This window comes from Lissotriton helveticus, chromosome 12 (assembly GCF_964261635.1).
Source record: "Lissotriton helveticus chromosome 12, aLisHel1.1, whole genome shotgun sequence".
Lineage (NCBI taxonomy): Eukaryota > Metazoa > Chordata > Amphibia > Caudata > Salamandridae > Lissotriton > Lissotriton helveticus.
In genome coordinates, this window is record NC_136073.1 from 376,130,916 (window position 1) to 376,149,033 (window position 18,118).

Here is an 18,118-nt window from a genome sequence, read left to right on the forward strand (position 1 = left end):
TATGTATATTGCCTTTCTGCAAACCACTGCCTCTGCAAAATGTTATTAGCAAGCGTTTGCAATGTAATAGGTCTCCCATTTGAGCTATTGACATTGCAAATAACAATGCGTTTTTTGTTTGTTTTTGTTTTTAAAACCTAAATAAAAGGCATTGCTATTTACAATGCCAATAGCTTTAACTTGCATAAATGTGAGACCTATTGCATTGCAGATGCTTGTGTTAAATGAATTTACCAAGTGCATTTAGGATCCCAGTGGTAGTGACACAAAATGCTGCATGGCTTCCGATGGTGGTGATTGGAAGACATAAACACCACGATTCCAGTGGTTGCCCATTGCATGTCAATGTAACGCTGGTTTTCATGCCTCTGTAATTAACGAGGCTGCATTGTGCAGGCAAATCAAATATACAAAAAGTAATGGGAGAGGCTCGGCTCCCCGTGTTCAACAGTGTGATCTGAGGTGCCGCGGAGGGGAGTTCTGACGGCTGCTGCTGCGGTTTTGTACGGACACGACAGGCTCCCGTAGGGGCAAGACGTCGCCTCTGTCCTCACCCCCACGCACTGCCTCTCTCCAGAACGCACCCGCCTCCTGCCTTTTTCCCTTCTCTTCAAAAGTGGCTTGAGATTTCCGAAGCTGGCCTGACAGACACCTTCATGCTGAGGCACCAGGGAGTGCCTGATCAGCTTCACGTGAGATCAGCAAATAGCGGGGGTCACTTCACACCTTGGAAAGAGGCTACTTCAGACCCTTCTTCGATCTACCTGCCTTACATCCAACTGCTCTCTGCACCGATAGGACTGGAGCAGAGCTGCGGCAAGTGCCCTGGAGATCACTGAGCCGCATGGACACTCCGATCCCAGGGCTGGGCTAGTCTTCTCAGCAGATCCCGGCGCTTCCCTCCTGGGTCAGGCTTGATACCAACTCGAAACCAGAGAGATTGAGAAACGGAGGCTGTGATCAGCTCAGCTGCACTGGCGATATGGAAACAGCGGCTACTTCTTGGCTTCAAGGCGCCTCCAGGTCCAGGAGTAAGCCTAGTTCACCCCATTCTCCAGGGGGTCCTGCGTGTGTGCCCAGTTCTCTTCTCACTTCGGCACCTTGAAGTTGAGAGATGCGGACGGGTTGCCCCGAAAGTGACACTAGGCCATGAGTGGGCATTTGGTCAGTCTCTGCCACCCTCACCTTGCCAGGAAGGAGCCCGCGACCTGCTGGTGACCATCACAAGGAACGGGTGCGCACTTTTTTGAAGGAAGACTGCTGCACCCCCTGTGGGTGAGAGTCCGCGCCCCCGCCCTCCCTCCCGAGAGGCCCGGTTTCCCACTCCCTGCCTGTGACAGCCTCGGCCCGCCCAGTGACAGGTGCAGCCCAGGTGACAGGCCCGGCTCCCCACCTCCCCCAGAGCTGACCCTGTGTAGAGCCAAGATACCCGCCCCGCCCCAACCCGGTTAGAGGCTTGCTTCACCACCCCTGTCGGTGACAGGTCTCCCGCCCCCACTTCACACCCCCCTCAGCCCTCTGCCCCCCTCCCCATCTGGTGGCAGGCCTTAGCCCCCAGCCACCTCCCCATGGCGAAGAAGACGTTCAAGCTGCTGCTCATCGGTGACTCAGGGTGGGCAAGACCTGCCTGCTCTTCTGCTTCTCCGATGATGCCTTCAACTCCACCTTCATCTCCACCATAGGTGAGTGTGTGTGGTACCTGTGTGGTGGGGGGGAGGGGTAACTCTGATCTATTGGTCCTCCTTCAGTACCAGCTGCTTGTGTTGCGTCATGGGTGGAAGTGGAGGCGTGATGGTGGTGATTGCATTATTAACAATCTGAGGGCTATCACCATCGTTTTGGGGCTTGGAGGGTGAATTGAAAAAGTATGCCAAGGCTTTAGAACCACATCTGCTTCAATACATGTATACACCAAAAAAATAAAATATCTCGTTTTCAGTATCTGCTGTTGACCCAGATCACATCATTCTTGCGCCCATCCTCTTGCAACTTACAAAATATCACACGCGTTTGCCACCACTTTACACCATAGTATAAATCCTACAAGCAGATGTGCTGCTTGCGTCAGAGCCTCAGCTGTGCCTCGTAATGGGGAACCCCTGTGTGTGTGTGTGTGGCTCTGTGTGTGTGTGGCTCTCTGTGTGTGTGTGGCTCTGTGTGTGTGTGTGTGTGGCTCTGTGTGTGTGTGTGTGTGTGTGGCTGTGTGTGTGTGTGTGTGAGTGTGTCTCTGTGTGTGTGTGTGGCTCTGTGTGTGTGTGTGGCTCTGTGTGTGGCTCTGTGTGTGTGTGTGGCTCTGTGTGTGTGTGTGGGTGCAAATGCAATTGCTCTCGCATTTGTGAGAGATTAAGCTATTGGAAATGTAAATGAAAATGCCATTTATTTATCTGTTTTCAAAACCAAAACATGAATAAAAATGTTGTCATTTACAATGCCAATAGCTCTAACTTTTGCAAAGGCGAGACCGTTGCATTGTAAATGCTTGTTTGATTAGGCTGTGCCTCATCTATTTTCCACCCCTGCCCTACTTCCAGCCCGGCTCTATCCTTGACACCGCATCTGTATAAACAGGAGTAAAGAATCTAGATCGGGGCATTGTAGGCTGTGTATACATGCAGAGTCGGCGCAAAAGAACAGCTGGCGTCTGCTCTGGGTTTTTTCAGACAATGGTAAAGCATAAAGTAAAGTTTACTTCGATAGCATATCTTGTTGTGCAGCCTTAGGACGTGACAATTGCACAAGACACCAAGGCTGTCAATTCTTACCATTACCTCATTTGTGTGTTCTTCCCAAAGCTCTATTTACCTCTGGGCGTCCCTTGTTTGTGATCTTTTGCTATAAAAACCCATGTAACCATTGTTCGGTGTGCTTCCTCCTAGAGTATCTCTATGGTGCTTCTCTGATGAGTCCCCCATTCATAAATGCTAATAAATGACCCTTGGTTTGTACTTCACTTCAGTGTCGATTCCTCCTTACTTGTTAAGAACCCGTGGACTAAGGGTGACCCTGCACCAGTGGGTTTTCAATAATCTGCTTCCACAGGACTGACCTGTCCAATGTCACTTACCAACTTGGAAAGAATCGGTGGAAGCTGCCTCCCATTGGGTGGCTGTGACCCGGTAAGGGTACACTAAAGGGATTTAGCAGGTGGGGATGTGAGGGGGCTCGTGAGTTGAGCGGCATGCTGAACTCAGCCATGGGGTGCACCTCTGCCTCTCTCCCTCAACTGCTGGGTCCCTTGGGAGGGTTGGACAGGCTGGCGGTAGGGGATGCCTCTGCCAAACCCACAAAAGGAACGTTGGTGCAGTTGGCAAGGCAGGGCGGAAAGACCCAGAGAGTGAGCTGTAGCCCTACTTTCTTTTAAAAGTTTGAGGGCCTGAGTTAGACTTGTCTCCGAACAGGTGAATCCCACCAAAGGGCATGTCCATCAAGGAGGAATCAATATCACCAGGTCCCAGTCCACCGCAGCCAAGCAAGGCAGTGGATGACAATACTGATGCCAACTACACACTCAATGCTATCAGTGGTGCCCAAGTCATAACGAATCATGAACATGGCCGCATCACGATCATCTTGAAATGCTTGGCATGATACAGAGTGGAGATCTTGCAGTGCACCAGGGAGGACTTTTACCACAGAATCCCAAAGAGCATGACTATAATGACCTAACAAATAGGAAGCAATAACAACGCAAGGCCAAACTAGAAGACAAAAAGAGGCTCTTACCGAATGCCTCCACTTGCTTCGATTACCTACCAGAGGGAGTGGTAGGGAAAGTGTTCAGTATGGCATGGCTGGAGGAAGCCTGCAACACAAGGCATTCTGGAGAAGGGTGCTGGGACAAGAAAGCTTGATCGCCTGGAGCATTATGGTGGCATCTGCCAATTTGTCTATTAACTAGTTGGCCAGAGCAGGTATTGGCCAAAGTTCCCAAATGTTTGTCAATCAAGCCTCATTAAAGGGGCGGAGGAGCTCAGAAGAAGCTTGGCCCAGCACTTGGATGAGAACATTAGTTTTTACCTCAAGGGTGTGGAGCTGGGGGATCAAGGACTTTGCCCACCCTATGCATGACCATTGTGTAAGATGCAGTTTCTTATATGGTCGACCCAGGAGAGGAGATAAGGGCTGTCTTAGGGAAGATGTCTAGCCCAATGTCCTCCTGCCAGTCAACATACTAGTAATCATCCTGTGAACTCATCACCAGGGTCACAATCGTTATCAAAGTTTGTGGTAAAAAGGGAATGCACAGAATTTTGCTTGCCTAGCGGTAAGTCAAGAGTAGAAATGGGTATCTTGGATGGATTTGGGCGAGACATTGGACCAATGTCGAGATGACGTTGAGTTGACGTCAGAGAGGACAATCAGAGCCATCTCTTCGGGCAGCATTGACATTAGCGTACCTAGACCTGGAGTGAGTTTGGGTGTTGGACCAGGAGTCAGAGGCAAAAGAGGGTCAGAGGTACCAGCTGGCACCGAAGGCGAACCATTCTGTGATACTCCAGGCGGAAAGCCTCTCAGGTCTCTGGGACTCGAAGGTACACCAGAGAAAGTCGGTAAGAAACTGAAGAGTCGGGGCACAGCTGTGTGGAAGTCTTCCATATTATGCAGCATGGCTGTAGGTCCCAGAAATTTGGGTTGTGCAGGAACTAGCTGCGGAATCAGCCGACTTTAAGAGCGTAAACTAGTCTGTTTTCGCAACCCAAGTGCTTACTCAGGGAAGTGCGAATGACGTGAAGGATCAGGACTCTGCTACAACTTCTTGGGTTTCTTGTGCTTGGGGGATGAGTTGGAGCGCACAAAAGTCTACCCTCTTGGAGCGTCTGTCGACTACGGGAGCAGGACCGGGAGCGAACCTTTGCCACAGAACAGGACTTAGAGTTGTCCCAGTATTGAGTTTTCTTATGCTTTGGGTCCATCGACGTGCTGTCTCTGCAGGTCTTGGAGTCATAGCTCGACCCCAGAACACAGAGGCCCGTCTGATGGGAATTAGTCAGACATTTGTTTGCGACGGTCTGCGCAGGGCTTGAAACCTGTCATTTTAAGGCGCGACATCCCTTGCACACAGAATTATGGAAAATCAGGGTAAAGTGTCCCAGAGATGTGAGAGGGAGCTCTGGAGACGTAGAAAAAAACAAACAAACATCAGTTGTTTAGAAGCCCGCACATCATTTCCGGAGTAGAACAGCATCAGTGTGGAGCAGCAAGGTGCCACCTTCCGGCACACAAAGATACTGCTGAAAAGTTTACAGATCCATTCTGACATGTTGGGAATATTCAAAAGGTGATTAATCTTCTAAAAAAATCTTGCAAGCTCTTTTTGGCTTTTCTTTCACCCCAGAATTGCTTCATAAATGTTCACAAATTCCAGTACATTTAGGGAAATGTGCGATTTCCATTTCCCCAGGAAACTATGCAATTGTAGAAGCACAGCCTAACAATTCTGCATTTCCCTTTTCCAAGCTAGTTTCACTCTTACGAATGAAGAGAGCAGATGTGAGTATGTCAAGGACTGCTTTGGAATCTAATACATTAATTATACTAATATTTCCAATGACACTACCACCAAGTGACCGATTAATATGGTACTAACATTTTAATCTATTAGCACAAAAGTACTTTTTACAATGAAAGACACTCATGGCTGTTCTTTGCTTTTGAGAGAAGTACATGCATGAAGATTGTCAATAACAAAACAAGGTCCATGGAGTTGAACAATGGTCCAGATTACAAGGTTGAAACAAAGATAACAAAAGTCCTGGAATGTAGTGCAGGAACCAGTGAACTTAGCTAGTTTCTTCAGTAAGAACTACCAGAATGCCAACTTCAACCAAATGGCTAAAAGGGTATCTGTGGAAGGTACTCAACTAAAAGAATAATTACTTTAAAAAATATATATTTTGTGATGCACACAATAAAAGGAGAATTTAAGCAGTATAACAATTTAAATTCTTTTAAAATAGTGGATTTGGAGAGTGGGTCATTGAGACATCAATTATGCAGTACTACTGGGGCAGAAAGCCTTACCAAATGAACTGTATCTCCAACCAACAGTGACACAGGGAATATTTGCCACTTGGGAACACGTTTCTCAAAAAAACAAAAAAGATCAGACTGCTTTATATCTTGAAAAATTCATATTAACAACCTCTCTTTACTAGACATTAAGGCCATCAAGATCGCTCTGCAAATTGAGTGCTCACTCATTACATATGGTGTAATCTAGAGGTTTTTAAGCTTTCAGCTTGTGTGAACCTTCACTGAAATTTTCCTAAGTGTTTCATCTATGCCCAGACGTAGGTCCCAGGCTCCGGACACAGACAGCTATTGCCACCCCACTGTAGGCAAGTGCATAGAAACCCCTGAACTGCATACTCCTCAACATACACTCCCTACACAGACATGCAATAGAAATCTGGGACCACCTCAACACCCTCTTGCCCGATGTCACCTTCCTCACAGAGGCCTGGACCAATTCCAGCTCTGCACCAGACATCGCAAGCGCCGTCCCTGGCTGGTACAAGATCGAGAGGAAAAACCACCAAAACCACCCTGGAGGAAGCCTAGCCATCGTCCACAAAAGCTCCCTCCGACTGACAACCTCCATTTCGAATGACTCCTTATCCCCTATGGAACACATCCACTTCCAGATCCAGGTCAACTACAGAACAACTCTAAGCGGAACCCTCGCCTACAGACCTCCCGGACCTGACCCCCCGTTCATTAACACCATTGCAGACTATATTGAGCCCCACGCCCTCTCCTCCACGGACTACGTACTGCTCGGAGACCTGAATTTCCATCTGGACAACCTCAGCAGCCGCAACTCCACCGTTCTCCTGGACAACCTCGCCAACATTGGATTGAAGCAACTCGTCACCACCCCAACCCACAAGGCAGGACACACCCTTGACCCCATATTCGCCTGTGAAATCAACATACGCTTCAGCCACACCACGCAACCCCTCTGGACGGACCACCACCGCATCCACTTCTCCTTCTCGAAACCCACCGCACACAAGCCAAAGCCATGCCCCTGTGCAGAAACTGGAGCAAGATCTCGGAAGAGCACTTTGCCTCTGCCCTCAGCCGCACTCCTCACCCACCACAACCGACGCCAACTCTGCAGCCAACAAACTCCACAAATGGATCGCCGACTGCGCCAACACGCAAGCACATCTCCAGGACTCGGACAGACAACACACTACGAAGGCCAACTGGTTCACCACAAACCTTCGAGAATCCAAGTGCTCGTGCCAACAACTCGAAAAAGCATGGAGGAATAGCAAAACCCCAGTAGCATGCACCGCCTACAGGACCGCCACTAAAGCACACAACCAACTCATCAAATCTACGAAGAGGAACTTCATCCAGGACAGAATCCTCTCCAACTCCTGCAACTCCAAGGAACTCTTCAACATCAAACGAGAATCACCAGACCCCCCAGAGAAACCTCAGACGTCCCTTCCTCCCAGAAACTCTGAAAGAAACTTGGCTCCTTTTTCCACCACAAGATAAGGACTATCAATGACAGCTTCGACGAACAAAACCACGGCACCAACCCAACACCTCCCACCAGCAACTCCACCCAGCCAATCATCTTCGCCTGGCCCCCTGTCACCACAGAAGACACCACAAAGGCCATGAGGAGCATACACTCCGGAGCATACACTCAGGAGCATCCACTGACCCCTGCCCGCTGCACATCATCCACAGGGCTGTCTCTGCCATTGCACCAGAACTACGACAAACTATCAACTGCACCCTCGAAACAGGCACGTTCCCCGACAACTGGAAATGCGCTGAAGTCAAACCCCTCCTCAAGAAGCCCTTTGCAGACCCGACAGACCTCAAGAACTACAGGCCCATCTCCCTCCTCCCCTTCGCTGCCAAGTCACAGAGAAGACCGTTAACATCCAGCTAACAAACATCCTAGAATCTAACAACATCCTCAACACATCTCAATTGGGCTCCCGCAGCAACCACAGCACTGTGACCACCCTCCTAGCCGCCATGGACGACATTCGCACACTCCGCGACTAAGGCCGCACTGATTCTACAAGACCTCTCAGCCGCCTTCGACACCGTCTCCAACTGCACACTAGCTGCCAAACTCCACGACGCCGGCCTACAGGGAACAGCCCAAGACTGGCTCCGCTCCTTCCTCTCCGGCTGAACTCAAAGAATTAACTCACGCCCTTCCTCTCCAAACCCACAGAGATCAGATGCGGAGTACTCCCAGGATCCTCCCTCAGCTCCACGCTCTTCAACATCTCCAAGGCCACCTCACAACCATCGTCAGAGAACATGGACTCGGCATAGTGACCTACGCCGATAACACCCAGCTCATCCTCTCCCTCACCAAGGAACCTGACATCACCAGGCACAACTTCCAGGAAGGAATGAAGGACATCGCAACCTGGATGAGCAACAGCTGCCTGAAGCTCAACTCGCAGAAAAGGGAAGTCCTCATCCTTGGATCTAACCCCTCTCAATGGGACGACACCTGGTGACCCCTGCCCTAGGCAAACCTCTCACGGACTACGTCTGCAACCTTTGCATTATACTCGACTCCTCCCTCACCATGAACCAGCAGATGAACGCTGTATCCTAAACAGGCTTCAACACCCTCTGCATACTCTGCAAGTCAAATGGATCCCCCCTAATCCAGGAAGACCGTCACATATGCACTCATCACCAGCAGGCCGGACTATGGGAATGGCCTCTCCTCCAGAACCAACAAATCTCTACTCCACAAACTCCAGACCGTCCAGAACGGCGCAGCCAGACTCGTTCTCAGCATCCCATGACAAGACCACATCACCCAGCAACTATGAGACCTACACTGCCTCAACGTGGAAAAAAGAGTGACCTCCAGCTGCTCACACAAGTCTACAAAGCCCTCCACAACACCGAACCCCAATACATCAACGAAAGAATCGCCTTCTACGCCCCCAAGAGAAACCTCCGCTCTGCTGACCTTGCCTTGGCCGCATTCCCCGCATCCACAGAGCCAGAACGGAAGGCAGATACTTCATCGCGACAAATACCTGGAACAAACTCACCCTCAGCATCTGACAAAGCCCCACACTGCAAGCAGGCATTCCAGAAGAGCCTCAAGACCTGGCATTTCAGGTGACCGGAGCTACCTGAATCCCCCCCCCCCCCAGCGCCTTGAGATCCTCACGTGTGAGTATTGCGCTCTGTAAATCCCTGATTGATTGATTGATTGACTATGCCAATGGAACCAAGCTATACTTGGCTGAAGAGCCCTAACTGGGGAAAAACCGGTCCTAGGTTTCTTGTGTTCCGGTTTAGGGAGTACCTGGTTTGGCAGTTTGTGCTGGACTGGTCCAATGAGGAGCAGGCAGAAGACTAATTTACATATGATTGGGTCCAAACTAAGGTGGCATGGTGGGCAAAAAAACATTAGACTGGGATGTGGCCAAAGCAATTGCAAGTGGCTGTGAATAACTCAAGGAGTCCATCCATCACCTTATTTTTTATGGTGGACACAACAAGCACTTATTTCAGGTTCTGCTGATTTTTAGGGATCTCTCACATTGTCCCAGTCCCTGGCTGCAGACACCGTAATTCACCAGCAGTAATGGACATTTGAGAAGGCTTTTTGTATTTTCACAAAGGAAATAGGACAACCAATACAGTTATAGTTTATCATTTGATATATTGGTAGCCCTTCTATTTCTAAAAGCTATAATGTAAATAAAAAAAGTGCTGTGGTTGTTTATCCTGGATGGTGTGCATGCAGCTGTCCTACCAATCCAAATGTACAGCTGGGACGTCAACTGTCAGAAGAAGAAGGCAAGGAACAACACCCCATCTCCCAGCTAACAACCTCTGCATGCTCAGCCACCTAATAAACAAAACTTGGACTGGCACTGATTATTTCCTCAAATTAGGCATTGATTGAAGACCAGTGGAATTGCTCAATAACACCCAATGCATATATACGGTGATAGAATCTAAATATATATAAGCTAAGGTAACAACCAAATGTATAAATAATTACAAGTGCTATAAAATAGTCACTAAATCCACACTAGGACACATATGAGGGAAAATAATGATCGTAGTTTAATCTTGATATTCTTCAATGAATAATATATTTTCAATTACAAAGAAAGGGGGTGAAGGCAGTGCTCCCTATGCGGTGCACATAAACATGACAACATTAATATATACAAACAAATGCACAAAACCAACAATAACAAGGCTTAATATGATTGTTAAACATAGCTATTGATCCTAGTTGTTCAAAATATCTACTGGGAATACATAATCATACACATAGGTCTGAGGGAAAGAAGGTAATTATCATGCTAAAGCAACTGTTTGAGACCAGGAAAACACTAAGATTCAATCTCTCCCCTTTTTATTCAATAGTCATTTATTGTTACAATTTAGTTTGTGCTGCTCAGACACATGAATGTATTCTCCAAGAGGGTCGAAACTGCAACATTTAAATACCAGGACTAAACATTAGTCACAGTATATCTCATGGACAACCTGGATCACTTGCTGTGTCTTACAGCTGCTTTCAGCCTGGCCATGAATGGCTTTGTGAACTTGCTTGAATATATTCACGTTACCCTGTTTGTATGCACAGTGTTCGGAGCACTGCACCCACCCTCTGTTATTTGTAAATGCTGTTTTCATTGGAACTTCATATAAGATGTCAATTGAAGGGCAATATGATTAAAATATAATCATTTTTCACCCTCAAATGTATCCTAATGTGTACTCAATGACTAGTTTAAAAACGTGTAATTAGGAATGGTTACTGCATTAGTATGTCTATATTTGGATTGAATTTCGGTATATACATTGCAGGTACTTTTTGAGGGATGCATAGGGAAACCATTGTTTATTTTCTAGTGCTTCAAGCAATGTTCAGATGCACAATAAGAATGAGATAGTCAAAACTGGAGGACAAGAGTTATTGGAAGGTGGACTAAGGTGCAGCATAAAGGTGACAATTAGACTAACGCTCCTAGTCATGAAAAATAATATTAATGTAACTAACCAACTACATTAGGTTCTCTAGGCGAACAAATAAAAAAGGAAATCTGGTAGACTACAGACTTTGCATCATAAGTGTCAGGTTGGCATAGGCCACCTGAACGTATTGCTCAGAGTTAAACACAAAAGACAGAAATCACTGCAGCACACATTCTTCTTTCATTATTGAAGTCTCAAGTACTAATGACTTAGGCATATGGAGATTAAAGCAGTTTTATGTGACACAATCCAGTAACTTTCCTACTCTAAATATTTGTGATTTTTTCTTCTCTTTTGGCCATTTCAATCTTGTTGCACAAAAGACACAGTGTTAAATATCCATAGAAATAATATAAAGAAAAAGTGATGGCAATAAAAATAATGTCGACAATATTAAAAAATAGGAATTTTGTACTCTGATTTCTAAGCAATTTAAAAATATTTAGAATTTAAGTGGCATTATTAACTGAATCTTTTTGTAGAAAATGATTACCTTCCATGTGTGTTTTTTCTCCATCTTCTTCAAGCCTTCTGTTTTCATCTCCTAGTTCTTTTAGTTTCTGTCGCAATCCCTTGACTTGCTTTTTCAATTCTTTAAGTTCAATTGTAATGTTCTGGTTTTCAGCAGAAAGCAAATGGTTTTGGCTCTTGAGTTCATCGTATCTGTCTTTCCTTTGACCAACTGATTCATGGTGTGCTGTATCTGTACGATCTAAACAATAGGAAACAAATTTCACTCAAGGATGACATGGACAGAGGCTGCCAAATTAACGGCATTAAAGAACCCAAATTTATCGCAACACAAATAATACATCTTTACCAATAGACATTTATCTAGATTGATTGGAAGGTTACCATGACAGTCACTGGGCTGCAGGAGTTGTGGATAGCTCTCATTCCAATCAGGGCCTAATTGTTATAACCAAACTGATTGTGCCAATAGGTGGATTAAGCAAAGGAGGAAAAGACAGCTGCTAACAAAATAATCCAAGTTTGATTTGTAAGGAAATTTCTCTCAGGAAGAACCTTATCTTGATTTCATTGTGTCTTACAATCATAACATGCTGCTTATAAAGTTTATAATGTGTTCTCCTCGCCAACACCATGAGGAATCAATAGCCATATAAATTTTATTTTTTCATCCACCAGATCCTTAAAAAGCACTCATTTTCATAACCATTTTCAATGAGTTTAGCATTGGTGCAATGCAAAAGGCATTTTATTTTTTTCATGGATTGTACTGATATTATGGTGTAAGAAACCAAAACATCCAGCATAAAAGAAGATTAGCCTGGCTCAGTAAAGCTGCAAATCTGCACACCAATAGTGAAAATTTGGGACTACATCATCTATAATTTGAAAAACATAAGGTAGTAGAAATGAATCAGAATTACATTTGGACATATTACTTAAATAATTGTATTTTTACTATTGGTATGTCCCTTTATACAAAATGCAAAGTTTTTTAAATTATTCTTATGGTGTGTCGGTTTATGGGCAAACGTTATTAAAATCAGTGTGGACTAACATTCATCACATACTTCTGTGAACTCACACATTTAGTCTCTATGCAAATCAGGAATTAATGTATCAAACAGTTGGCAAAAGGGGCCGAACCAGGCCAACTATTGTAACAGATTATGGAAAGATGGCTCGTTGGAGTAAAAAAAGAAATCTGAACTGAAAGAAAACAAAGACATTATTGAATATCTTTTTAATTCTACGTGAACATCCATTAAGTTCATGCTAAAATATTCATCAACATATTCCACCCAAGTCATTGCAAAATTTCTATGGTACCACAAACAACAAAATCTTCATTTTTTCCATGCTTAGCTGTGTTTAACAAAACAAAACATATATCAAACATAGGGAGCACGAATATTGTACTTTAAAGTAGAATAACACAAAGGCAATTATTTATTTAAAATACTAATGTTTCTGAGAGTTCCAGACCTTAAAGTAACAAACACTGTTCAATGATCAGATTAGAAATGAAAAATACCAAAACAAAATAATAAACTTTAAAAGGAGAAAGAATGAAAGCCACAAATTGAAATTGTAAAACCCAAAAAAACTCAAAATAAATGCAGCTAAATAATGATAAAAAAGAAGGATAAAAAAGTGGACAAAAGAAAATTTGAGATATTATGGTTTAGCGGCACAGACAAAATTCCAAACTAACTAGCATTGAGGAAGTTGATCTTTTAGCTCAGTGCCTGTAGATAGATGGCTCAAATGTTTTTAAGAGGTGTAGTATGGACACTGAAGTAAGATGTTGTCCTAGATAACTTCTGATGAAACGGGCCAAATAAGGCCAATATCCTGCAACAGAGCAGGCACCCATAACCACCAATGCCTGATTCCCAGATGTACAGTCCCAGAACTAGAATAACATTGACATATTGATTGAAATATTGACTTAATAAAAGTCAGAAGAGTTGTGGGGCAACATGAGCCACTGACCTTGCTTCAAAGGTAAAGTGGTGCAATGATCGGAGAGTTGAATCAACTGAAGGAGCGCCACTAAAACAGCCAGGTGTGCAAGTGAATGTCCGTTCGGGACCCCACTTAACATTAAAGGTAAGCAGGAGGAGCATATTCAGGTTGAGGTACACAAGGAAGATTCCTCATTGCACGTAGGACCTCCACAGAGGATGTCGTCGGGAGAGGGCTATGCCGAAACAGAGAGCCTGTGAGGGGAGATATTTAGAGCGAAGCATGGGGATTTCAGTGCAAAAAGATAAACTAAATAAAGAAACAGCTCGGGGGATGCTCCCGGCCCAAGCGTGGAGCTGTAGGAGGAAGCATATATACTAAACCCAGTATATACAGTGGGATCAGATGAACGCCTAACTGGTGACAACCAAGGGACATTAAGATTCTCAACTTATAAAGTGATAACGGCAATAGGAGAAGGGAAAAGAAGGAGATCCACTGCACACCACGCAGGCCAATGCTTGGAAGCTGTGGTAGAAGAAAGGAAAATCCGCCGTGGGGTACAGCAACAAAGTACAGGTGGGAGAATACACTGACAGAAAAGACACTACAAAATGTGCAAAACCCAGTGTACCAAAAGGGCATGCCAGTTAATGCAGAATGATGTGTGTGACAAATAAGCAAAACGAATGCAACAGAACAGACTGGATAAACACTTCTTCTAAGGTGACAACACAGACCCACCACCAGACATTAACTAGACAAAGGGAGGCACACAGAACAACTCCGACCAATCTCTAAATGAAATCCTACAGCAGTTAGAGAGTTTAGAACTATCTTTCAGCAAACAATCGACACAAGGGAACCCAACATCAATCAACTTAGAATGGACATACAGAAAGTTTCCAAAACATTAAAGCCAGTAGTACACCTCTTTTATCAAAAACATGAAAGAATAGTTACTCAGGGATTGCATGCCAGGGCAGAGGATGCTTAGGGGATGCTTGTGGCGCAACAATATACGCCTGGTAGGGATAGCCAAGACAGCAGAAAGGGTCTTCACTGAACTCTTTGGGGAAGTCATGATCATGGACGCCACCAGCACGAAGGCCTTTCTGGCATTTTCCCAATTGAAAGCACACTGTGCCTTGTGTCCCACTCCCAAAGACCAGGTGGCCAACCAAGACCAATATTAGCCAGTGTCCTCACCTTTATGGATGTAAATGCAATACTTATAGTAGACAGATTCAACGGACTCATGCAAATGGAAAACATAAAGATCATGTTATTCCCAGACTATACATAGGCAGTACAATCCAAATGAAGATCGCTTAACATGGCTAAGGCGAAATTATGCAAATGAAACATATTATATGATATTCCCATCAAAATGAGGGGTCTTACCAGAAGGGAAGACAAGATTTTTCACTAATCTAGAGTAGTTTTGGAATGGTTAAAGGGATGGAGGAAAGACACACAACATTACTAAAGCGTACAACTACTATAGACCTGTCAAGATAGAGAAGATTAGTAAACGAAAAGAAAGAAGTAGAGGAAGAAAGGAATAACAAGCCCAGGAGAAGGGCAAGAATGTAACAAGCAAGGAAAGTAAAGACATGAACTGCAAAGCCCCACAGAGGCTAGAGTTGGCGAGGATTCTGTTTTGGATGAAAGTCCGTTTGGTCGTTTTTGTGTGTTAGTGGTATTGAGATGGAATGTTAATGGTCTGGGGCATAGACTCAAATGAGGGGTGCTAACACAATTCCTAAGCTGATACTATGCATCCTTGATATTCCATCAGGAAACCACCCTAAGGGGGTAACAATGTCACATTTATGGGATGGGGTAAATAAAAAAACACTGCCACGCTAGGGGTTCACTTTGAGATCCTATGGAGTTGGAATCGCAGAAAGCAGATCAGTTTCAAAAATGATCAATCATAATTGAACACACCCCAAGGAATACTATACAGCTATACAAGTGGAATAGAACAAGGACAAAATAACAGTAATTTTAATTTAACTACCACCATGCTTGGAGTCGACTAAGATAGAGTATATTGGAAACCTGAAGCTTCAAACTTCAGAGCAGTTCTAATTGTAGGTGGAAACTTTGATATGATCATGCAAGAGGGCCTGGACAGATTTATGACAAAGAAACAAGGTAGAGAATTTGCATAATTTTGAGGCCGCCACGGGGTTAACAGACATCTGGAGACAGACACACCGAAAAATATGACAGTCCTCCTATGTTGTAAACTCTAGAGGGTAATTCTCCAGGCTGGGCTATATCCTCACGCCTCTGCCCCAGGTTTGGAGATGTAGTGACATGAATACTTGGCGTGGGGGATATCATATCATGTCCCATTAAGGTGACAGCAGCAACTAACGAAAGACTGATTGGATAGAGACTAGACACTTTGCAATTAAAATATAATGCAGTAAATGAAGGTATAGGAACCACCACAGAATTACACTTTAAAGAAAATTAGGGAATGGTGCAGATAGAAGTCACCCTGTGGAAGGCATCTAAGATGGTGAGAAGGGGGAGGGCTAAATCAACAATCAAGTTAGGACCCAAGAAGGGAAAAGCAACGGCACTAGAATTAGAAAAACAAGCATTGAAAATGCAATAGGTCTCGCAATAGAAGAGTTTAACATTTTTCGTTTTGCAAATGGATGAGTGGCGTTGCGTGGATGAGTGGCGTTGCGTGGATGAGTGGCGTTGCGTGGATGAGTGGCGTTGTTTGTGTGAGTGGCGTTGTTTGTGTGAGTGGCGTTGCGTGTGTGAGTGGCGTTGCGTGTGTGAGTGGCGTTGCGTGTGTGAGTGGCGTTGCGTGTGTGAGTGGCGCTGTTGTTTGAGTGGCGCTGTTGTTTGAGTGGCGTTGCGTGTGTGAGTGGCGTTGCATGTGTGAGTGGCGTTGCGTGGTTGAGTGGCGTTGCGTTGTTGAGTGGCGTTGCGTTGTTGAGTGGCGTTGCATGTGTGAGTGGTGTTGCGTGGATGAGTGGCGTTGCCTGTGTGAGTGGCGTTGCGTGTGTGAGTGGCGTTGCGTGTGTGAGTGGCGTTGCGTGTGTGAGTGGCATTGCGTGGCTGAGTGGCATTGCGTGGCTGAGTGGCGTTGCGTGGGTGAGTGGCGTTGCGTGGGTGAGTGGCGTTGCGTGGGTGAGTGGCGTTGCGTGGGTGAGTGGCGTTGCGTGGGTGAGTGGCGTTGCGTGGGTGAGTGGCGTTGCGTGTGTGAGTGGCGTTGCGTGTGTGAGTGGCGTTGCGTGGTTGAGTGGCGTTGCGTGGTTGAGTGGCGTTGCGTGGTTGAGTGGCGTTGCGTGGTTGAGTGGCGTTGCGTGGTTGAGTGGCGTTGCGTTGTTGAGTGGCGTTGCGTGTGTGAGTGGCGTTGCGTGTGTGAGTGGCGTTGCGTGTGTGAGTGGCGTTGCGTGTGTGAGTGGCGTTGCGTGTGTGAGTGGCGTTGCGTGTGTGAGTGGTGTTGCGTGGATGAGTGGCGTTGCGTGGATGAGTGGCGTTGCGTGGATGAGTGGCGTTGCGTGGATGAGTGGCATTGCGTGGATGAGTGGCGTTGTTTGTGTGAGTGGCGTTGTGTGAGTGGCGTTGCGTGTGTGAGTGGCGTTGCGTGTGTGAGTGGCGTTGCATGTGTGAGTGGCGTTGCGTGTGTGAGTGGCGTTGCGTGTGTGAGTGGCGCTGTTGTTTGAGTGGCGCTGTTGTTTCAGTGGGGTTGCGTGTGTGAGTGGCGTTGCATGTGTGAGTGGCGTTGCATGTGTGAGTGGCGTTGCATGTGTGAGTGGCGTTGCGTGGTTGAGTGGCGTTGCGTTGTTGAGTGGCGTTGCATGTGTGAGTGGTGTTGCGTGTGTGAGTGGCGTTGCATGTGTGAGTGGTGTTGCGTGTGTGAGTGGCGTTGCGTGTGTGAGTGGCGTTGCGTGTGTGAGTGGCGTTGCGTGTGTGATTGGCGTTGCGTGGCTGAGTGGCGTTGCGTGGCTGAGTGGCGTTGCGTGGGTGAGTGGCGTTGCGTGGGTGAGTGGCATTGCGTGGGTGAGTGGCGTTGCGTGGGTGAGTGGCGTTGCGTGGTTGAGTGGCGTTGCGTGGTTGAGTGGCGTTGCGTGGGTGAGTGGCGTTGCGTGGGTGAGTGGCGTTGCGTGGGTGAGTGGCGTTGCGTGTGTGAGTGGCGTTGCGTGTGTGAGTGGCGTTGCGTGGTTGAGTGGCGTTGCGTGGTTGAGTGGCGTTGCGTGGTTGAGTGGCGTTGCGTGGTTGAGTGGCGTTGCGTTGTTGAGTGGCGTTGCATGTGTGAGTGGCGTTGCGTGTGTGAGTGGCGTTGCGTGTGTGAGTGGCGTTGCGTGGCTGAGTGGCGTTGCGTGGGTGAGTGGCGTTGCGTGGGTGAGTGGCGTTGCGTGGGTGAGTGGCGTTGCGTGGGTGAGTGGCGTTGCGTGGGTGAGTGGCGTTGCATGTGTGAGTGGCGTTGTGTGTGTGAGTGGCGTTGTGTGTGTGAGTGGCATTGCGTGGTTGAGTGTCTCGTCTTCATAAACGTTGGACAGAGTAGCGGATTGCCTCGTTGACAAAGGCCACATAAATTAGACAAACGGAAATCCAGGTAAGCACACACTAACACGGGAACTGAACAGAAAAAGACAAGCATGCACATGCATTAAAGGACATACACACA

At 46.4% G+C, this 18,118-nt stretch overlaps 1 protein-coding gene across 2 annotated transcripts in view; it reads right to left on the reverse strand.

The window, feature by feature from the left end:
• Positions 1-18,118, reverse strand: part of CEP89 (centrosomal protein 89) — a 1,224,823-nt gene that overhangs the window by 778,673 nt on the left and 428,032 nt on the right. For both annotated transcript variants that reach the window (XM_078670561.1, XM_078670562.1), the window contains exon 8: positions 11,507-11,725. In XM_078670561.1, the coding sequence (XP_078526687.1) occupies positions 11,507-11,725 (219 nt within the window). The remainder of the gene's footprint in view (positions 1-11,506; positions 11,726-18,118) is intronic.